The sequence below is a fragment of the Amphiura filiformis genome, chromosome 7 (genome assembly GCF_039555335.1).
Source record: "Amphiura filiformis chromosome 7, Afil_fr2py, whole genome shotgun sequence".
Classification (NCBI taxonomy): Eukaryota; Metazoa; Echinodermata; class Ophiuroidea; order Amphilepidida; family Amphiuridae; genus Amphiura; species Amphiura filiformis.
The window spans coordinates 35,355,065-35,378,629 of NC_092634.1; the positions used below are offsets into that span (position 1 = coordinate 35,355,065).

General features: G+C 35.4%; 1 protein-coding gene across 1 annotated transcript in view; it reads left to right on the plus strand.

The window, feature by feature from the left end:
- The window catches only part of LOC140157067 (ephrin type-B receptor 2-like), a 393,532-nt gene extending 371,279 nt beyond the window's left edge, over positions 1 to 22,253 (plus strand). The window contains 8 exon segments of the mRNA XM_072180133.1: positions 4,025 to 4,086; positions 8,685 to 8,819; positions 9,044 to 9,291; positions 9,778 to 9,978; positions 10,544 to 10,693; positions 11,617 to 11,804; positions 12,249 to 12,380; positions 12,382 to 22,253. Coding sequence (XP_072036234.1) covers positions 4,025 to 4,086; positions 8,685 to 8,819; positions 9,044 to 9,291; positions 9,778 to 9,978; positions 10,544 to 10,693; positions 11,617 to 11,804; positions 12,249 to 12,380; positions 12,382 to 12,505 — 1,240 coding nt within the window. The 3' untranslated portion in view covers positions 12,506 to 22,253.
- The last annotated feature ends 1,312 nt before the right edge of the window (positions 22,254 to 23,565 follow it).

The following is a 23,565-nucleotide window of genomic DNA, read 5'->3' on the forward strand; positions in this document are numbered from 1 at the left end:
TGAATGTACCTTTAATTGCTTCATTTATTTTAATTACCTTATTTATGTTATCAACTTGACTCCCAGAAAATAAAAGTCCTTATTTTTAGAAGAAACAATGTGTAATATTTTCATTATGCACAAAATCCTTAACTCACACCTGCCCACTAATCATGCAAACTATGTATTTTTTGCTTTTTTTGTTGTTGCTTGTTATGTACACTTTTCATTGCAGTAGCACGCTGGAGCCTCGCAAAGTGTGATGGCGCTTTTTCTCACGTACCTAGCTCACACACATTTCTCCCACATTTTTAATTACATTGTAATTTTAAGAAAAATTAATTGTACAAATTCAAATGTGTTTTTTGTTATTGGTATATTTTATATAGTTAATTGTTGTTTTGTAACAAAAGGATTGCTTAGTTCAGGAAACAATTGCGTTATACTTTTGTAAATGCATTGTTTTTTACTAAGATCATTGAACTAATGATTTAATAACTTATTAATATTATTTTGTAGTTATTTTCAACCATATTTAAACTCTTTTTATTTTAAATATAATTTTATATGATTATTTGATCACACATACAAAGTTCAAAAAAGTTGGAAAACATTTCAGATTTGAAATTTTCCTTATGTCTAATGTGTTAACAGATAATTTAGAGTGTTGTACTAAAATTTTGAGTTATTCATATCAACTTAGCAGTGAACAAAAAACTGCGCTAATACAAACTGTGCTATAAATACAACATAGAAAATTAAACCATCAGACTGGAAAATAATTGTGGAAGAATCCAGGTCATATGTTACGATATTTTTCCACTTGCTGTCAGTCATTTTGATGGTTAAGAAAATAATAATACACAATTCCACAAGAATACTGACATATTCATCTCAATCCTTGAGACCAAATTCAATGGTGACATAGGTTTACATCACATTGGTGGTGAACCATGCATTCTGTGGTATCAAATTGTATTGCACTTGTCAGAATCAACAGGTCATTTTGTTTCAATATGCCAATACACACATACCATATGAACTGTGACTTTGTGATTGCGATGCAATGAAAAGAAGTTCTGTACTTTGTACCTTTTTTACCAAATGAAATAAATGTATCATTAATAATCATAATTTCAGCATTCTGGGCCAAATTATTTAAAAGGGTGCATCTACTACACTTCAAGATTCCTATTGTGGCCGCCTGCACAGGTACACCATTGTCAAGGTACCTGACTGGTACACACAGAGTACTACCTACACAGTACCAATGCTGCTATACTGCACAAGACCAAACAGTAGTGGTAATGCACTGGTACTACACTGGTACTCCTCTGGTACTGCACAGTACCAGCCAAGTACCTGTGCAGGCAGCCCCAATAGGAACCTTGTTGTGTACAAAAAATCACTAACAATAGACTTCCTTTTGCCATGGTAAACTTGTATTTGACTTGCATGGGAAAAAGATGTAACATACAAACAGATTAAAATAATGCTACTGTCTTTTGCCATAAGTTAACCGTATGGCACATACTTTGGAACATGGGCATCAATCCTGAGGGGACACAGGGGGGACCCACTTTTTTGCAAAATTACTCATTGTTTTGTTCTTTTCAGCCACTTCTTGACAATGTTTAGAGGCCCCCACTATTGATTTGGCAAAAGAGAGTATCTTCCTCTGATTGTTTGTACAAGTTACATCCTTTAAAGGCCCTTTCAGTGATTTCACAGGAACATTAAAAAAAATGAAAATTTGTCAGAGTTGCTTAGAAATAAAGAATAAGTCTACAGAATTTCATTAAACCACTTTTCCCCTGAGTACATCGACAAATTAGTCAAAAACAGAAGTTTTAGAAAGGTTTTCTACTTCAACTCAGATCGACTCGAGAAAATCGAGATTTTCAGACAGTGCAGTCGCCACCAATCGACTGGAAAAACTTCCTAGTCCAGTGTTTCTAACACGGGGAAGTAGAGTCTAAATTGATTTAAAACAGACGTTTAATTTTGTAGTAGAAAACAAAATAAGCAATTAAAGGTCAGTTAGGTCACCGAGGCAAACTAACGGTCAATTCAAATATGAAAAACAGTTAAAATTGTGTATTTTGTTTAAAATAGTAGCTACTGATGTAATAAGTAGTAGAAACAATACATAACGCGTGTTGGTACGTGGAGAGTGAGCTTTTTCGATCTCGAGTCGGACTTTTGTACTGTCAGTATCAAAAGTCCAGAATCATGCAAATGCTTTATTTTGTCTAAAATACACGGCTTTCGACCGAACCACTAGCAGGCTATGTTAGCACATCTATGCCAATTACAAAGGTACCAAAATCTGAATTTTGATGATTTTTACGATCGTCCGGATGAGCAAATCACTGAATGGGCCTTTAACCATGCTAGGGTCACAGGAAAAAAAATTAACCAAAGTTATAGCAAAAGGAATTAACATGTTAGTGAAGTAAATGTACACAACAAAATTCCTATTGTGGCCGCTGCACAGGTACACCGTTGCCAAGGTACCTGACAGGTACACACAAAGTACCTACACAGGTACTCTGCTGCTACTGCACAGGTACTCTGCTGGTGGGTCCTGTTCAGTACCAGTGTAGGTACTCTGTGTACCTGTCAGGTACCTTGGTGAAGATTACCTGTACAGGTGGCCACAATAGGATTTTTGTAGCGTAAGCTACACCCTTCTACCATATTAGGAGTGCATAATATCAGCATTGGTATTTCCAATTAACTTTCTGCTTTTCATTCTCTCTTTCTCACAGCAAAGTTCCTTGTTTTCCAACTCAAAATAACAAAGCTGTAACTAATTTTTTATGCAGTACCTGCACTCATTTTCATGGCTGAGAGCTTCAAAAACATATTTTGTTATGATTTTCAACAAGACGGCAAAGTTAACAAAATAATGCAATCCAAAATAGCAATGTTTACACCACACACAGTTGGGAACATAACACATTCACATATTACTAGACACTGTGCTTACCATTACAATTTTAGCTTCAGCAGTATATAATTATTTCTTTGCATGGAGTACATATTATGTGTTTACTTACTTGTATGATTTTGTTGTTTTGTATTTTGGACAGAGTTGGTTAATTCTGTTCATAAAATAGTTGACACATTTTTAGTAATATTTTGCATGTTGTTGTTGCAATCACATTGGTCTGGTGATCTGGTGATTCCATTTGAAATCGACCATACCCCTGTGGAAGATTTAAGAAACATCTTCCACAGAGGGAGTATGTTTTTCAGATGGAATTGGCTAGGGTTAATTATTTTTAAACCCACCACTCTCTGTATGGCTTTACCTATATCTTCCACAACTGGAGTATTTCAAATGGAAGTTACCCAATTGTCTATTCTATTTGAAACCCATACTCCCTCTGTGGAAGACTTTAGCTAAATCTTCCACAGGAGCGGTGTGGATTTTAAATAGAATACCCCATATCCAATCATTTGAAAGAGACAAGAGAACATGTTTTCTATACCTTGGTTCACATCATGTTCGGTAGTGATGTTGGTGTGTATTTTGCTGGCCGCAGTATCAAAATGTGAGCGAAAGTTAATCGTTCAGAGCATACACATACGCATACAAAAGCAGTTTATTGGCACACTTGCAGTGCAAGTGCCAAAAAGCATTGATGTCACTTCCACACTTCAGGTGACCTAAAGTATAATTATAGTACTCATACAGTACACTCTTCTTTTTAAAGGGAATTTTGTTTGTTTTAATTTACCAAGAAATTGGTGTAGAATTACAGACCAATGTGAATGCAACAAAGTTTAAATTCTGTGATGATTTAATTTGTGTTTTTCTTTTTAATGAAATAGTCATGTAAATATTGCTTTTAAAGCATTTTTATTCTGCATGCTTTTCAATTCAATTTGTTAAAAATCAACTTGAATTTTAAAGAAATATTTAAATGTATATATAAAAAAGTAAAATGTACAGGAAGTGAGAAATTGTATATAAATTTGAAGAAGTTTGTTTCAGTGCAATGAAGGTTTTCCTTTTATTCTTTGTTTTGTTGTACAGGAAAAAAGAAATGCCGCCACATGAAAATGGCATGATCTACTCAAATGGTGCCAATGGGGAAGGTAAGCTTAGAAAATAAAATGAAAAATCTCCTGATTCAATTCTCACTTCAGAAAATTAGAATTCATTTCCTTGTTTATTATTAAAATGTTAAGAGTATTGTGCAGTCTGTCTATGGTAAGTTATTTAAGACCAGTTTACTCAGTGGCATAGAGTCAAAGGGGCCCCAATCTTAGTGAAATTTTGAAATGTCTCATCGAAAATTGCAGAAAAACGGGTGTTACCCTCATGTAAGCATCACAAAATTATTTATACCCCTAACACTAACCCTTACCCTAAACCCTGACACTAATTCACAGACTTGTAGTATTGGGACCCGTCATGAGTACGGGTACGGGTACGGGTCCTGGACCATGAGTACGGGTACGGGTACGGGTCCCAAGCCATGGGTACGGGTACGGGTGCGGGCCCCAGGTCATGGGTACGGGTACGGGTACGGGTCCCAGTCCCGGGACGGGTAGTCCAAAGTAGGGTATGAGTATGGGTACGGGTACGGGTCCGAAGCCACTGGTACGAGTCGAATACGGGTACGGGCACGGAAATTGGGACTCGAAACGGGTGCGGGTAATGGGTCCCAGTATGGGGCAATGGGTACGGGCCATGGGTACGGGTATGGAAATTTGGACTTGTATGAGTCCAATTATGGCTATGAGTATAAATAAATAATTAAACATGTACAAAAAGAGATTAAATATTGGTGGTCATGGTGAATCTAGCCTAAATGTGGCATATTTTGGGATGCAAGTGAAAAAACTATGTCTATGTACGCATACCCAGACTGTGCAATGCTAATTTCAACATACTTTAGTATATTTAGCAGTGGATGTAGCTTTCAAGTCTGGACTCTGACTCAAGTCCACTTTTTGCTGGACTCGGTCCAGAATTGAACATTAAAAGGCTTAGCTCAGCTTGGTCAAAAAATAGGACTCTGGCTCGAAGTCGACCCCAGTCCGATTCCAGTCCAATCAATCCATGTACAATGTGGAAAATTATTTATCTTAAAACATCAATTGGAATTAAATTAATTGTCAATTTTCCAAGTACATTCATGCACATATACACAATACACATCCAACTGATTATCCATTAGCTTAATCATTATAATTATTACCATTAATTATGCACATCTGGATAATTATATCCATGTTTTATTAATATTTTGAAACTCCTTTAAATCTCTATCAAATCCCAAATTCCTGTATGGTAAGGACCTCTCTATTCATTTGTCTCAGATGCACTAGCCCAAGCCTGGCACAAGAAGTATGTACACTGTGAGCTCATGTGGCTGGCAGAAAAGTCCCACCAGTCAACATTATCATTAGTTATACATGTGTGCAGCATACAAGTAGTGGAGTGTATTTGAATGGAAAATATCAAAATGATTAATAAACGCTAAAATAATGATATTTTAACATGATAACTTGAAATTCACCACAAAAGAAAAAATCTTGAAATGTTTTCCCAGTTTGCTGGGTCTTTTTCTGTATTGATCAGTCATTGTGTGAATGAGACATGTACATGTAGAATACGTGTCTTGGGTATGGGTGGCAGTGTGCACAGGCTGCTACATTGTAAATTTAGTGCAGCATCCATGTTCATTTTATGTACCCAGGGCTGGATTTATCTTTTTCAAGGCCCTGGACCAGGCTAAAATAAATTTAAGGGCATTTGCTATAGATTTCCATTTACTCCCCACCCAACCCCATCCATGATGTAGGCCTAACATATTTGTTTTAATTATGAATTTATGATCAGAGGACTCACAGTGGGATTCATGAGTGGAGTTAACATGCATCTGGGAAGTGAGAGTATTCTATTCTCACTTTCCTGCATTTTTGTGTAACCATGTACTGTATGGTACCCGTACCCATGGGTGGGTGCGGGTCCCTGACCATGAGTACGGGTACGGGTCCCATGCCATGGGTACGGGCACGGGTACGGGTCCCAGGCCATGGGTATGCGGGTATGGGTACGGGTCCCAGTCCATGAGTAATGGGTACGGGTATGGGCACGAAGTCAAAGCACGGCATGAGTACGGGTGCACGGGTACGGGTCCGAAGCCATGGGCACGCAGTACGGGTAACGGGTACGGAAATTGGGACTCGAGTACGGGTACGGGTACGAGTACGGGTACGGGTACTACAAGTCTGCTAATTCAAACCCTCAGCTCTAACCCTAAACCCTTGAACCTTGCGTACATGAAGGTAGAACAGAAAAACAGCCAATGCCACCTCACTTGGTGCCCCCAATCAAATGACTGATGCTAGGCCACCAAGTTCACTTATTGCATATTTGGGGTGTAACCAATCTGTTTCTGATGAAGCGAAAGAAACTGTGTTTAAATCTGTAACTACCAGCGACTTTTTTTGTTGCTTTTGCTGAGTGGCAAGGACAGTTAGATTTTTTAAAACTCGGCTGAACTGATTTTTGTAAACCGTCAACGAATATAGAAGAAAAATTCTTGACATTTTCTTCCCTGTAATCATTTTACTGAACCACACCTTATTCAGTCAACATTTTTACGACTTTCGTGTAAATTAAGTCTAAATAGAAAACTGTAAAGTAGAAGAGACGTGCGTTCATTTTCTGCGCTAAAGAATATATAGTGCAAACATGTTAAAAAGTAGATAAAAGTAAAACAAAATGGCTTTTGGCACTTTAAAGATTTTTCAAAGATGGAATAACAACAATAACAGGCAAAATGTATGCATTTCCATGGAATATGAAAGGTTTTGTTTATAGCAATGCATAAGAATAACATGGAAAAATGGCAGTGAACGTGTCTGGTAATAAAGGCAAAGATAATGCCTGTCGGTTTTCTTGTGTGTTCTCTCATGCTCTCGAATTACGCTCTACAATTATTTTTTATTCAGAATTTTTTCTGACTGTACAAGGAAGGGGGAAAGGAATAGTGAAGAAAATTATGCGAAAAATGAGAAAACAATGACTGTGTACAGGAAATGTTTGCAGCGTTCCGCATAAAGGCAATTTGAACCGACGTGTGTTTTGGGTTGCATACACATCTCAAAATATGAAAAAGGGAAAACTTTTTTTTCTTTTCCATCAGATCTTTAGATGTGAACATCTTGAAATATGAAAAAGGATTTTCATTTTTTTTTTCAGATATTAACATACTATAACTTGATTTGTTGAAATGTGCTTTGACAATTTTTACAAACTACCGAAGAGCCTGAAAAAACAAACAAAAAAAACAACATTTCAATTTTCAGACATGAACATTTATAACCTGATTTGGCGAAATAATCCCATAAAGTAAAGACTATTATTGTAAATTTACCGAAGAACCTTAAATAGGAAATATTGAAAAACCAGGCATTAATTAAATCTATGTAAAGTGAGAATAATGATATTTTAGTTAAAGGAGCCTTATCCCCCACTTTTCTTCTATAAAAACAAAAAACAAAAACCATTGTCATTTTTATATCACTGGGAAACATCTGGTTCATTCACTTAGCAAAATTATTGTCAAATTTTTTAGTTCTGTTAACAGAACAAAACTATAGCACAGTGGTCTATGGAGCAATGTAATATACTTAATCATTCATAACTTATGCAAAGTAAGAATCACCAGAAATTTTGGGAATAAATTCGACTCAAACATACCATAAAATGAGGATGCCCAATTCACAAAATACTCCTTTAAACCAACTTTCAGGGCAAAATACTTATCATTAATTTTCTTCAAATATTGCTAATAGACCATAAATGTTGTAATAGTAAAATGTTTTCTAATTTATATCCCTTTTTGTTTCTTTTCATGCTTGTGTGCTGATTCTGCCCATAGCAACAGGTGAGTGAATGAACTTATTCCTTCTATCTTCAGTGTTTTTTTTTAAATCATTTTCTCCTTGTGGCACTTTCAGATTTGCAATGCAGATATGAAATGTACCTCAATGAAGTTAGTCAAGATTTACAAGAAAGATTAATACACATTTTGGGTTGGATGTTATATTGTATACCCAAAATGTAAATATTGTACAAATAGAGAAAAGAAAATCTTAGAAAATATTACTTCTTATGAGAGAATATTGATTTATATTCTGAAATGAATTGCTAAGCGTAATATTTTTGCATGCAAATCGTCTTTAAGATGTTCAATCCTGAATTAAAATATTTTGTTCTTGTTAAAACATGCTAGCTGCAGTAACCAATGTTACTCTTTTCATGAAAAAAACAACCAGTGAATGATTTTTAAACAAACTTAATTTTCTTATTATTTCCTTGCTCATTTTACAACCTGTTGGGCCAATGAACTATTCCAGTTGAAATCCTCACACCCCTATGGATGATATGACCTTAATCTTAATTCCACACAGGGAGTGTGTATTTCAAATGGGGGTACCTGAATGGGGGGGGGGCTCCATTTGATATCTACACTCCCTGTGTGGGGAGATCAGGGTCATGTCTTCCAGGGGGTATAGGGATTGCAAATAGAATAGCCCAATATAGGGCCATGTGGGCCTTACTAGGAACACAGATATTTATCTTAAAATATGTTTACGATAGATTAATGTTAAAGAAAGTCCAAGTACACTACAACCTTTAACCTTTTGGTATGTTCTTTTTTTAAATTTTCCAGTCATATTGCCACACATCTCTAAGTGTAGAACGTATATAGACCCACTGACATACGAAGATCCTAACCAAGCAGTGAGAGAGTTTGCTACAGAAATTGATGCCAATTGTATTCGTATTCTTGAGGTTATTGGCGGAGGTAAGTTCAAAGGTCAAGAAATTTAAACAGACAATTTTTGTATTTTGAACAGAAATGGGATTGGTATGTTCTAGGTGCTGAATGGAAAAACCTTTAAAAAAAACCACATAAAATACTGATTTGAAATTTGGTTAAATTTTCTCACAAACAGAAGTCACTTTCGTCACAATTATCTGTGTTTACAATCCAAGAAAGACTAATCATCAAATTTCATTCTCCACCAGGTGAATTTGGCGATGTTTGCGCCGCCCTCATGCTAACCCCTGAAAAGTTGACCTGCAAGGTGGCAGTCAAGACCCTCAAGACAACCTCCACAGATAAGGACCGCAACGACTTCCTCTCCGAAGCTTCCATTATGGGTCAGTTTGATGACGACAATGTCATCAAATTACTGGGTGTTATCACTAAGACCAGGCCAGCGATGATAGTCACAGAATTTATGGAAAATGGATCGCTGGATACGTTTTTGAGGGTGAGTATAGTGAATCATTGAATTATTTTCCCCCACAATTTATTATGAAATCAAATCGCTGGGGTATAGTATAAAAAGAAGTTTTAGATAGCATTTCGACTTGAATATTTTTATGTGGTAAAAAAACAGTAATAAACTGGGAAAGCAATCTGTGTACAATAAATTGGCAAGTAGTTCTCAATTCTAAAATTACAGGTCTTTGTGGAAAAGTCCGCTAAATTTCATGTGAAAGTTTGCCAAAGGTTTTGAAAAGGGTGTCATTACATTGGCAATCTAAAATCAAAAATTCATAAGACTTGCAAGTCACCAAAAGCCCCTAAATATTAAGGTTCCAGTTGTTGTAGTGGAATGGTGCCTATTTAAAAGGTTACACCTTATGAACATATTTTCCAAACCAGAGGAGCATACCCAGATAAAAATTTGAACATTTTGAAGAAGGAAAAAATGATACTATTTTTAACCCTCTATGTTTTTTCTCATATCCAGGACAATGACGGTAAACTAACAGTGATGCAACTCTTAAACATGATGGTCAGCATCGCGTCAGGAATGCGATACCTATCGGAAATGAACTTTGTGCACCGAGATCTGGCGGCTCGTAATATTCTCGTAGACAATGATCTGATGTGCAAAGTGTCTGATTTTGGATTGTCTAGAAGGAAATCAGAAGGAGCTTACGAGACAAAGGTAGGTCAAAGGTCGGGTCTTAGATAGGTGGGATTTTACAATTGCCTCTGTCTTGGGTCACAAGTTGTTTTTTGTAATGATCAAGTTGCTGACTAGTGGAATTGCAGAGTAAGTAATTCCTGTTAGGTTTTCTACTATGAAGGGCTTGAATTTTGCTCACTGGTGATAAAGATTTGTCAATGCATCTGGCAAGTTGTAACATTGTTGTTACTTCACTTTATCTTCTTAGAGGCACCCCTACCTAAATTTCTCTAAAATAATAGTTGGGCAAGTTATTTCAACTTTGCCAGGCCTGTTGTCAACCACAGCAACTGGTCCTTTGGGCAAGTTGATAAATAAGTGTTCAAGTTGGGTTGTGTGCCAGTCCGGATTTGTATTTATTTGTTGTCTTGTTTAATTGTAACACTTTGGGTTGGTAAACTGTTCTTTCTTTCTTATTAAAGTTTGGTAAAAATCTATACTTGACCAGAAAAATTACAAATATCCTTGGAGAAAATAAATATTGATGCTTGCATATAGTAGCAAGTTTACTGATGCTTTATGTTTCTTTGGCTTTTCTTCACAGGGAGGAAAGATCCCGATTCGATGGACAGCCCCTGAAGCCATTTCCTACAAGAAATTCACATCAGCCAGTGATGTATGGAGTTACGGAGTTGTTATATGGGAAGTTATGTCGTATGGAGAAAGACCCTACTGGAACTGGCCCAATCAAGATGTAAGTGTGGCAAGTTTTCAAATAAATGCTGGATATATTTTCTCTAGAACTTATTATTTAAAGGACCCCAAAGAAAATCTTGTTTGAACTATAATGGAATGATGGAAGGAGTAAAAATAAAATAAATATAGAAAATGTAACACATATAAAAAGTTGATATTAAAGTTTGCAACCAACTATGCCATGGACATAGGCATTTCAACATCATTAAGCTTAGGTACTAAGTAAGTTAGTAATGATAATAAAATAATTTTTAAGAATTTCCTTCTTTGGTCTGAGAAGATCAGATCACAAAAAGTAATGATAATAAAATAATTTTAAGAATTTCCTTCTTTGGTCTGAGAAGATCAGATCACAAAATTATAAAGTGCTTGTGATTTCCAAATGTATGTATTATCATATGCCTGTGAATCTATTCAAAATCATTCTCATGTGACGGCATTTTGAATAGATGCACGAGCGTATAATACGTATGTTTGGAAATCGCAAGCTCTCTCATGCTTGAAGACTCACTCACACTCCTTTGCAAAGACCTTTCACACTGGTCGACCGATCGCATAAAAAGAACTAGGTCACACCTGCGTCATGTGATGCTACCCAGATTGATCGGCGAATGAGGTGCTGATGTGATCATGGCCTAATTCAATAAGCCAATCAGATCCCGACTTCATGTTTACGCCTTACCCGGTGCCAAAGCAAGCAGTGTGAAAGATCTTTGCAAATGGGTGTAGTATTTGTTCATTTCATTTCATTTCATTTTATTTAGCACTCAATATACATCAAAAATTGCAAACAAAAAGAAAATACAATAGATTGCACATTATGGATAAAATACTTTAAAATCTACTGTTCAAGTTGTTCGTTAATTTTGTCGTCTGCAAAAGGTTATAAATATTTCATGTTGATATTGTTATTCATTTCAGGTTATCAAAGCTGTAGAGAAAGGCTATCGGTTGCCTCCTCCCATGGACTGTCCAGAGGCTCTGCATCAACTCATGCTGGACTGCTGGCAGAAGGACCGCAATCACCGCCCCACGTTCTCAACCATCGCAGCTACACTAGATCGCCTCATTAGAAATCCTAATGCTCTTAGACCACTGGCAAAAGCAACGTAAGTAGTTTTGATCTCTAAGTGAAAGCATGATCAGAATCAAAATATTAGTGAAGCCCTTTAAAACGTTCAGTGAATTCGCAAAAATGTGTTTTTGAGGAAAATAGTCCCGGTTAAAATAGACTAAATTCAGCAATCTGACTACACAACATATTGACTTTTGATGTTCTTATACAATCTGTGAATTTCATATTATAAATGTTCTTAGCAGATGGTAAGCCTATAATAATTACAACTGGGGAAAGTTGTTTTGTGCATTTTTAATGATTTTTTTCCAAAAACAGGTGGGTGAAATATTTAGTTTGTGATTCATGTGTGAAAGTTTCCTTCATTGAAATGAATTCAATTTCAAAAATAATGGCAGTCATAGACTACCAAAAATAAAACATATTTAGCAATTTGGCGTTGCCTTACAAAGTGTTTTGTTTTTCAATTTCATTCCAGTGCCAGCCCCTTAGGGTCCAGCACAACCGACATCAACTGTCTCCACGATGTCTCTGAATGGCTGGACAGCATCAAAATGGGTCGCTACAAGAATGACTTTGCCAACGCAGGCTACATCCGTCTGGAAGATGTCGCGCCTCACACAACACGACTTACCCCGGCTAGGGGTCACACTAGTTGGTCATCAGAAGAAGATTATGAAGAGCATAGGCACGATACAAGCTCAACTTGAAACGGCCGAGGAGACACTAGTGTAGCTAGCTAGCTAGGACACCTATATTGTATATATAGTTAGGCTAAGTTCCTCCATTGGTGATGAACAGTATGTGCAAAACAAAATTTTAAAGATTATAACTACCGTACTGTGGAATGTGTGCAACTGTTATAAGTGGCAGCAAAAGAGGGCTTGAGTGACTCAGGCTACTTTTTTTTTAAGATGACCATTTGTAGTCTTCACACCAGTCATGTTGGGGATGTCTGTGTCATATTTTTGCTGGTACCCAATTTTTACCAGTAACCATAGGATGTTCAGTGGAAGGTGATGAGAGAACAAAGGTGCAGGGGACCATTGTACACCTATCTCTTTGATAGTTTGTTTACTGTTATATGAATCTTGACCCTACTTGAAATACATTGCAATAATGCTAGGTTCGCAGAACTGACCATTATAGGCATCTGTATTGTATTTTGGCTGAAATGATTAGTACTTTTGAATCTCTGTTTATAGAGTTGCAACATATCAAGAAGTAGAAGGGTTGTACTCTCTATGATCATGTATCATATGTGCATTTATTCAAGTTCCTAGAAAATAGTAGTATTCTTGACAATCGTCATTTTCAAGCCACACTGAATGGTTCACCGTAATAGCACTTTTGGTCAATCCTCACTTTTTCCAATGTGAATGGTGTCAATGATAATAGACCATGGTAAAACCCTGTTGTCAGAAATGCAGTTTTGCTAATGTACTGCCAGCAGACGTCATATTTGTTGCCACAAGAAAGGCATGATGGGAAATGGTTGCTAAGGGGTCATTATGTTGTGGTTAATATAAAGCTTATGAAGTTTCCCTAAGATAACACAAGTTTACCCAGGTTTGAAAAAGTTGGATAACTGATACCAAACTTGAATGTATTTCTGTAGTATTCAAGTTGTATTCCATATTAGTATTCATGATATATTCATTTTATGGTGGTTTGAGTGCTAGCTGGGTGTTGAGTGTTCATACATTTACATTGTGGCTTCTCTCCTGCAAAGAGGTTCAAATAGAACTCAGGAAATATTTTGTTGAAGCATATTTCATAAGCTTATAAAAAGTTCCATTGGAGACTCCTAGCAACTATTTTCCCACGCACTGAAAGTCAGTTGGCTTTTCTATATGTAGCCCTGTACAAAAAAAAAACAATCCCTTACTTTTTTGAAGGGAAAAAATTGAATGATATTGTACATTTTTGTATAAAAAATTGGAAAAAAGTATAAATATTATTGTTTGCATGTAAATTTGCCATTTCCGGTGGTTAAATATGTGATGTTACTGCTCCAAAGATTTGGAAGCTTATAGTTGGACAAAATTGTAAAAAATATTATTAATATTATTATTATTATTATTATTAAGTTTGGAAATAAAATGGTATTGTTAATATAATTTGTATATTGAAAGAAAGCTGTCAATTTTTTATTAATGTATTTCATAGCTTTTGAAATTATTTGAAAATAAAAAAAAATTACATATCAAGCTTTTACCTAATGTCACAAATAATTACAATTTTTTCCAGTAACTGGGTTCATATATCTAACTATACTCTTGAAACTCATCTCATACCCAGAACCAGGAGGTTGTTGTTAAAACCACAATGGTTAATGGGGGGTTACTGAACTATGGATGGCTATGGATGAAGATTGAGAATGATTCATAATAATTTTGTGCACATGTCCCAGTTCACTTCAAAACTGATATATTTTGATGCTATTTTGTCATTATCATGGTATGTCAGAATGGACTTAACACTAATAATAGGCAATCAATAGGCTCCAACTGTCTGTCTAATTTGACAATCTTGTTAAGTGTTGAACCTGTGTCCTAACAAAATTTACCGGCACCTTGTCAATCAGTTTTAGAGACTTTCTTTGAAGAATTCTGATTATGTTTAAGAATTGAATAAGAAAGGAATTGGTGAATATGCATTACTAAGAAGAAATGTCTGATGAATTTAAGTCTTCTATTTCAGTTCCAATCCAAATGGTACATCAGTTAATGGGCTAATCCGTTTAAAGTACACACTCCCTCTGTGGAAGATTTTGGAAATATCTTCCATAAGGGGGAGTATGAATTTCAAATGGAATTAGCACATTAAACCAATTCTATTTGAAACACACTCCCTCTGTGGAAGATTCAGATTGAATCTTTCTCAGAGGGTGTATGGAATTCAAATGAAGCTTCCTAATGTGTTCATTCCATTTGAAATTTACACTCCCCCTGTAGTAGATATTTAAAACATACGGTATTCTACAGGGGTTGTTTAGATTTTAAATAGAATAGCCTGATTTATGTTTTCCTTAAGGGACATGGACTTCCCTAGCACTTCCATGCTGCACCCAACATTTCATGATTTGCCTTCCAGTTGCCATAGCAACACAATTTTTATCCGTTGAATTCCTGCACACAAATTTACTTTCATGAAACCCACCTCAAAACAGCTATGTTTTCTATTTAAACTTCTCACCTTTGAATATTTAATTGAAATATAGTTTCTAATTAACTTTTGTTATTATATTTCTTCTTCCATGTTGGTGAAGGGTATTTATTCATCAATTAATTTAATACAAGCTCCTGTATTCTCATTCTGTGACCAAAGTTCAGAAACTTATGTACTGTATGTATACTCCTATGTACTTAACCTCTGACTATTGGTTGATTTATGCTCCATGAATCATCCCTCTATCCCACAGAGTGCATTATGTCGACACATTGGTTTATGAGTATTGCTGAACTTTGATTTTAAGGATGAGAGTGCAGGAGTTTGTGAATTTAAGCTTTATGTCATCAATGCATGCAATATGATTTCTTGTGACTTTTATGATATGTATACTAAGTTTTGTTTTATGCTTCCACATGCCTTTATCGTATATATTAAATATGAATTATTATTGCACCAAATACAGCAAAATGCCTTTATTAATTTGCCCTATAAACCCTTTAAATTCAAAAGAAAAAAACAATTTGAATTTTAAATTTATTGCCTGTACTGTAAATGATATATAATTGTTTTAACATTAATGGAATTTATGTGGTTTAGTTTTAACAGTTAGTAACAATGTCACATGTTTAACAGTTAGTACCGATGTCACATGAATATGTGACAATTTTTATATGTAACTAAGTGAAAAAGAATAAAAATTGCAACATTTTAGGCATTACACTCTAAAATGCAATGGGTCACTTATGGATACTTTAACATACAACTATTATGTAAACAATATGTACTTAACCAAAAATAAATAACACTATTTGTATGTACTAAGAATTACAAAACTTGTTTTTAACCATGTACATTTATATGAAAAATTAGTACTCAAATGATAATCAAAGTATTCAAAATGTGACAATTTTTGTATCAATATCCAGTTTTACCCAGCATGCACATGGTTTTATTTACCCATAATTCTATTGGTATTTCTTATAATGTCCATGAAATCAAGTCTTCTTTTTATCTGATGCATATCAAAGTTTTTTAGTTGTAACATCACTTTGGTTTTCAATAAATCTGACCTGGTATTAGTGGAACTCCTCCTGTTTTAACCCCCTGAGGACTACCTGCCGATCTAACATTGGCTCTGATTGGTCAATTACATGGTATCTTCATTTTAATCACCAATCAGAATGGAGTTTTGCAAATAATTCACCCCAATTTTTTTGCATGGTGAAATTATTCTAAAAATGTTGCTGATTGGTCCAATTGATAATGAAAACTCCTTTTTGAACAATAGGCAGGTAGTTCTCATGGGGTTTAAAGAAGTTTTGTAAAAATAACCAAGAACATAATGTTTGGTGCCTATACTTGTAATGCTATGAATAAATTAAAAAGGTGGTAGTGATCGTGAAATACTATAAATGAGCTACCCAAAGATTATTTATTTGCTGCATGTTATTGTATCCCCCTCACGATATTCGGCTATTCTGGTTAAAATCCATACACCCCCTATGGAAGAAATGACCTTAATCTCCCACACAAAGGGTGTAGATTTTCAAAAGGAGTCACACATTCAGGTAAGCCCATTTGCAAGTTCACACTCCCTGTGTGGAAGATTAAGGATGTTTATTCCATAGGGGGTGTATGGATTCCAACAGGAATAGCTTTATATTTTACTCATGTATTTCATGATCTCTACCTCTATTGCATGTAAATAAGATTGTAAATGTGCATTCCAGCACGAACCCCAAAGATATAAAAAGAAGCGAAGACATGTGGTTTATACTTGTATATATGATTGTTGTGTGATGATTTAGTATTATTTTTTATGATATATCATAAAGAAGACAGGAAACAGAGGAGTACAAAAACAAAGTGAATGATGGCATTCTCTGAAAGTGAATACTTTTGACAAATGTGGTAACACTGTTAGATTGCAATAGTTTTAAGTCCAGTGATATGAAGACCTAATCCCTGTGGGCACTATTGGCCTCTAAGAACTGTTTTGATTGGTTACAAATAGGGATTTATTATGTATTGAACCAATCAGAGATATGGTACAAATAGTCAGTATGGCTGATGGGGATTAAGCATATAATTGCTGAGCGATCTAAAAGCTCTATTTTGATTGGTTACTCAGATGATTATATCATGTAATTGACTAATCATATGCTCTGTAAGAAAGACAATAGTACCCATGGGTTTAACTTAGTCATGTCTAACCAATTGATAGATTAACAAGCAGAAACTAGTTGATAACTTTTCTACTCACATATTAATGAATTGGTTAACAAATTCACCTTGATATTGTGTAAAATATTTAATATGATGTATTTCATTTGTTAGCTTATTTTGGACTGTAGAAAATGTGATTTTTTTTCTGATAATCATCGGTCTAAAGCTCATCAGGGCTAGGGCTGAATATGAAGTTTGAATACTGTAGGATCACAAACTGCAGCGATTTTCAGTCTCATTTCCCGCACTTAAGTATAGTGACCAATATATAGGATATAGGGTATATACAAAGACACTACATGTATAATATTAGACAATTTTAACTTGTAATTTGGTTTACTATAATATGCTACTGTTACAAATTCTACTATGTGCAAGGTATTCACTGTCAGAGAATGGACCTTAAAGTCAGCTTTAATTATTTAGATATGTTGAAAATTTTATATATATAGTTTCAAGAGTACATTTTTATGATCAAAACTAAAACATTACAGAAGAGGTGGTGAAGTTTCTAGTTATTACTGAGAAACGGGAGAATAGATGGAAAAATTGAGCTGATTGTTTATAATTATTTTATATATTGTGTGTATGGATATGTGCAAATTTAATATTAAAATATTTGGTATGAGAATATTATGTTATTATGTTATTCATGCTTTATACTGATGAACCTAGACCTCTGGAAACTGCAATGAATCGGGTAATCTGATTGGTTGTTAAAGGCATTATTCTTGGAGTATGGTGGTGTGTAGACCAATCAGGATGTGGCTTTGATCCATCCACATATATCATGTTGTCATAATGCATTAAGGGCTTAAGGGAATGGGGAACACTAAGCTTATTGTGTGTATTTCAAAATCTGTTTACCAAAAAACAAAAACATACTAGGCCCAACAGTGAGCATTTCAAACTATGTTTACAAACAAAAACCAGAAAAGAAAAGAAAAACAAGCAGCAGTGATCAGTGGCCTGGGTTCTACAGACCGTCCATTTGTAACCTCTTGTATGTACTTTACTAAGAAAAGAAAACAAGAGAATGAGAATAGTGTATAACTAAAAGACTGACTGTTCACATTACACACAACAGAATCAGTACTAGGCTCATTTGTTGGGGACAGAGTGATACTCAGATGGGTCTGTGATGGGTTTTTCCCCATTCCCCTCCCAAATGGTTGTTATTCCAACAAGATGAGATAAGCAGGGATGTAACTGGGGTGAAGATGCCCCACCCCTCAGAAAAAAGTACAGGTGAAATTGTGTTTTTTAACAAGACTTTGCCCTGTCGGAATGACCAAGCTGGTTACACGCCTGAAATAAGTCTCAGAACAGAAGTGACTTACTCTTACCAAAACAGGGGCATCTCTTTGTCAACATGAGACCATTTGAGGTAATAGTTTCTTTAGAAATGTGATACTCAAGATTGGTGTCATAGGTCCATAGGTTTTAAGCAATAGGCAAGATGCTAGCCTATTATATTGCAGTCAATTTATTATGATGGGTTGTGGATAGGTAAAAGAATGAGATACAAGGTGGCATGTTTTTGGAGATCTCATATCATTCAGTGTCGTGGTGTCATCCGGGGGTGTCATAGGGGCACTGTAGGAAAATTGTTGAAAAAACAGCTTGTGCCTCCTGTGGTCTGTGCCCACCAATAGGATGACTAATGCTATGCCACTGTCATTATTTGATAATAAGAACAAATAAGTCTTAGAACAGAAGTGACTTGCTCTTACCAAAACAGGGGCATCTCTATATCAAAATGATACCATTTGAGTTGTCAGTATCATTAGAAAGGTGAAACTCAAGTTTGGTATCATATGCATCAAAGCTGTAGCTGTAGCGACCTTTTTGCAGTCAACTATAGAAAAATTATTTAATTCGTGTACATCGTGGAACATTTAAGTACGCTTGTTACTCCGCGACTAAATCATGCTAATACACGAGTGTACAATGCTACTCTACGTGTCCACAGGTGCGAGGTTATCTGCGTACAACTGCTTACTACGCACAGCCACGCAAAGAGTATTTTCCACGATGTACACGATATTAAATCATTTTTCTATAATAATATGAATGTTTATGATTCCATAATGGTTGGATCAAACGATACCATTCAGAAGATTCTTTTCTATTCAGAAGAATTTTTGATGATGAAATGCATTGGAATGCCAATAATTTGGGAGACACACCTATCTTATTACTGTATACCTTTGTTCTGGGGGGTCTACTAGTTATTATAGAGTCCCAAGTTTTTTTTTTTTTTTTTCAAATATTATTTCCGTCTTGTCTAGCTGTACACATCTTTGACAGTATTACTATAGATTACATTGTATATAGAGAAGAAAATTAATCATAATGGATTCTCATAACATAAGGGTGTATGTGGTGATTATGTTGTGACGTCATACTTTCCTTTGTCTTGGTTTCACGTTGTGTAATTTGTAACCGTTTGGTTAATTTGACTATACAATGCACTACCAAATTTGGCCTAATAAGAACTATTTTGATTGGTTACAAAGAAGGGTATATCTGTGTATTAAGCCAATCAGAGACATGGTAAGAATGATTAATGCTCTGCATGTTAACCAAAGGCTCTAACATAAAAAGTCCCACGTTTTTAGACATTTTCTCAAAATATCAAGAGCTATCTGAAGAACCACTGAACCAACACTAGGCTTGTTTGTACTCATTTTAATGCATTTTTCATGCTGATTCCAACTATTGTCATGAAAATTTACAATTCTACAATTTTTTGAATTAAAAAAAATTGAAATTTGTCATCTGCAGTTGACACCTGCATGGAGAGAGTTATTCAGATGATTATATCATGTAATTGGCCAATCAGAGGCGCTGTAAGAGAGTCAAAAAAAGCTTTCCTTGCTAGCCAGATGTTAGATGATAATAACGAATGTTTTCGACAAATCATTTGAAACACTTCTGGAAAAACTATAGTCATTGTAAGCCAAGACAAAAGAAAGTATGCTACTAATTACGTCATTGTATATACACCCTTTTGTGAAGAGAGTCAATTGAGGAAATACTATACTACATACTGAAATTCATATGAACTTGTTTGTAAAAGTGGATGTCCGCATTTTATTACAAAAGAAAAAAAAACGTGGCTCTATCTATACTACCCAGTACATTGCTTGTAAATAGTGAAAAGCAGATTTCATAACATAACAGAAAACAAACAAGAAAATAACAAAATGGCTTATTAATGATAACATTGTCCACTTGTCATATCCCCACATTCACTGTAATTCTTAATGATCTCATCCCAATGGCAAATGTCAGTGACACCTATAAAACAAGCAAAGCACAAATTTTGACCTGAAGTTGTGGGGTTTGAGTTTTTGTACCCAACACATGTAAAGGTCATTCTTTGAGTGTACAAGCATATTGGGGTTAATGAACTTTGCACTGACAGATGAGCTTGTTTGACATCCGATTTCCTATCTCAATTTTGATTATTTTTTAGGAAATCTGTATGTTTAAGGAATGATGTATCATACAATAATACCCCGTGAGCTTTACATCCTTTTCAAAAAGAATGTTTGATATGCTTGTGTTAGTTGTGCTTTGCGTCAGGTGTCAGCGGCTGTTGCCCAGAAGGTCACTTCTAATGTGACCTTTAACCTTGCAGGCTGATGCCCAGAAGGTCACCCCAATGTGACCTTTAACCTTGCATGCTGTACAAAAGTATCAGTTGGATTATATACCCCTATAGCTATAACAATTGAAATTAATTCCTGGCAATTTTGATAATCATTTATAAAGTTTGGTTAATCCCAAGTTGAAATATCTTTTTAAATCCTCAATTAGAATTTGTAATGTTGTGAACTCTTACATGCCATGTCTGTTATGTTGATGTACAATTTTATAAAAACCAACTGATATACAGTAACAAATCTATGTATGCATGCATGGTTTTCCGCATGCTTCACAATAACAGGCTCTACCTCTCTATGTGAATTATTTACTCTTAATGTAACATGTGACGCTTTATGTACATGTTTGAACCCCATGGGCACACAACCGGCCGAATCATTGGCATCTCTAAGAACTAATTTGATTGGTCACAAAGAAGGGCTGCATTATGTATTGAGCCAATCAGAGATATTGTAAGAATAGTCTGTATGAGGTTAAGGTTAAAATGGCTAAGAGCTCTATTTTGATTGGTTACTCAGATGATTGTATCATGTAAATAACCAATCAGGGACACTGTATGAAAGGTGTAGTGTCCATTGGGTTAAAACTGATTTATTTTGAGGGGGTTCAAATGGAAGATATCAAAAAAGATCTGAACATGGAGTTAATTTCAAACATATGGCACATATTATTTGCCGTGGTGCATGTGTGGACCTGGTTTAATCCCCATATATTTCTTGTAAGGTTTAGTGCTGTGAGTGACCTTATGGGTAAATGGTCACTCTGTAGCCAACTATCCATTATGGATAAGCATAATAAATTATGCCAAAATAACCTAAGCCATATGATACCTATGCTTGCCCATAGAAGTAGATATGTATGTGTTCCCAATAGATTAAAGTGTGCATAGATTCTCTATTTCAGACCTTGTTTACACTTTCCAAGTTTTTATGGAACATTTTTGAAATATGAGACACATTCAGATAAGTTCACACAGCAACTCTCCACTATGAGTTACTTTAAGGTGTACCAAGGCCCTCACAGGGACCTCTCTAGTACTTATATATAGTACCTGTGGGGTACCTGTAGAGTATATCGTAAGAACCTACTGGGTACCACCAACCTGTGGAGCCTCTGAAGTACTGTTAGCCACTGTGTACCTAGTAAATGAGGAATCTGCATGTGTTAAATTGATTTTGGTTGAAAAATAGAGAGTATTTGTTCCATGTTAAGTATTTATAAATCATTGTAATTGAAGAAATGTGGGCACTCAACTTAATTGTGTGAAAGCTGGACAATCCTAACTGTACTAAATTATACAACAAATTACAACCTGAGAGTTAATCGATCTGTGCTTCTGCTTTTGCAGTAATGTACGTAGCGGTGGAGGCAAAAATAAAATTTGTAATAACAAAAAGCGATCAAAACAATATCATTGTGTACTGTGTTTTCTTTAGTATTGTATGTTTAACACACGCCTATATATTTTCCCAGTGCAACATATATTTTGCATGTCATATTTTTTTGCTACGAATGGCCCTTGAACCCCTCACTGGCAAGATATGTGGGATTTTTCTAATCAAGTTAAATAAATAAAGAAAGAAAGAAAGAAATTGGACCTACAGTCCAATGAGACATTGCTTCCTTTATGAATGCCATCACTCTTTGATTTATAGCAATATTCACTGAGGAGGATTCTGATTTATTGAAAATGAATATTGTGTCCAATGTTGAACCAATCAAGGAGGGTATTAATAAGATCATCTGCAAATGCAAGTTTGACCATAAATAGTTTAAAGCCCGGTCATACATAATTGGCAATTGAAATGAGCATTTAAAGTTATCAACCATCGACCACAAATGCTGTTAGATGATCAGTAATGTCCAGGGGGTTAAACAAGCAAACAAACAAAGAAACAAACATATCAACAACATGGTAGTGACTGTTCTCACTTTGCTGTTAGGCCAAATTCTACAGTACTTAATATTGAGGAAAATGTTTTATCTAGCAGAGAAGAGAAAGTTGCATATAAAAGACCAACATAATTTTAGCGCATCTATATGAATACAAAAAAGCAAGGCATTAAAACATAAATGAGAAACATTTAAAAAATTACATTTAGGCTTACAAATTATTAGTCAAAACAAAAAATCTGTCAATTCTGAAATCAAAGTTTACTTTCTTTGCAACTAGCCTTGCCCCTCATACCATACCAGAGGAGATATCTTACCCTTCCCAGAATCCTTTGCAACGTGAGCCATCACCTCATTACATCAAATGACACTCCCATAGTACTTTGTACACATTCCCTTTGTTTTCTTGTTGAGAATAGACTGGTCGATAAACACATTTTGCAAGATTTGGATGTGCTCTGTTCATTGAGTTACTTTATGTCACTATCGACCCATGTTACACTAGATAGCAAATCAGTACCGGTACTGACAATTGAAATGGGAGAAATGCATTGTGGGAAGTGTCAGATATCTTCTCTGACACCATACATACCCCAGTGTCAATCGCATCAACATTGAGATTTGAACATCTCTGTAGATAATTCATTACTTTTTCATACCCCATCATATAGGCCTAATCCCCAGTAAGGTTTTAGGCCATAGATTTTTCATTTAGAGGGACTGTGGCATTAAGTATAGGCTATGTGTATACCAGGGTGTTGAATTCTCAAAATGGTCTGCCAACCCGGGCTGCCAACCCGGCAACATCCCTTTCACAACGCAACATAGGC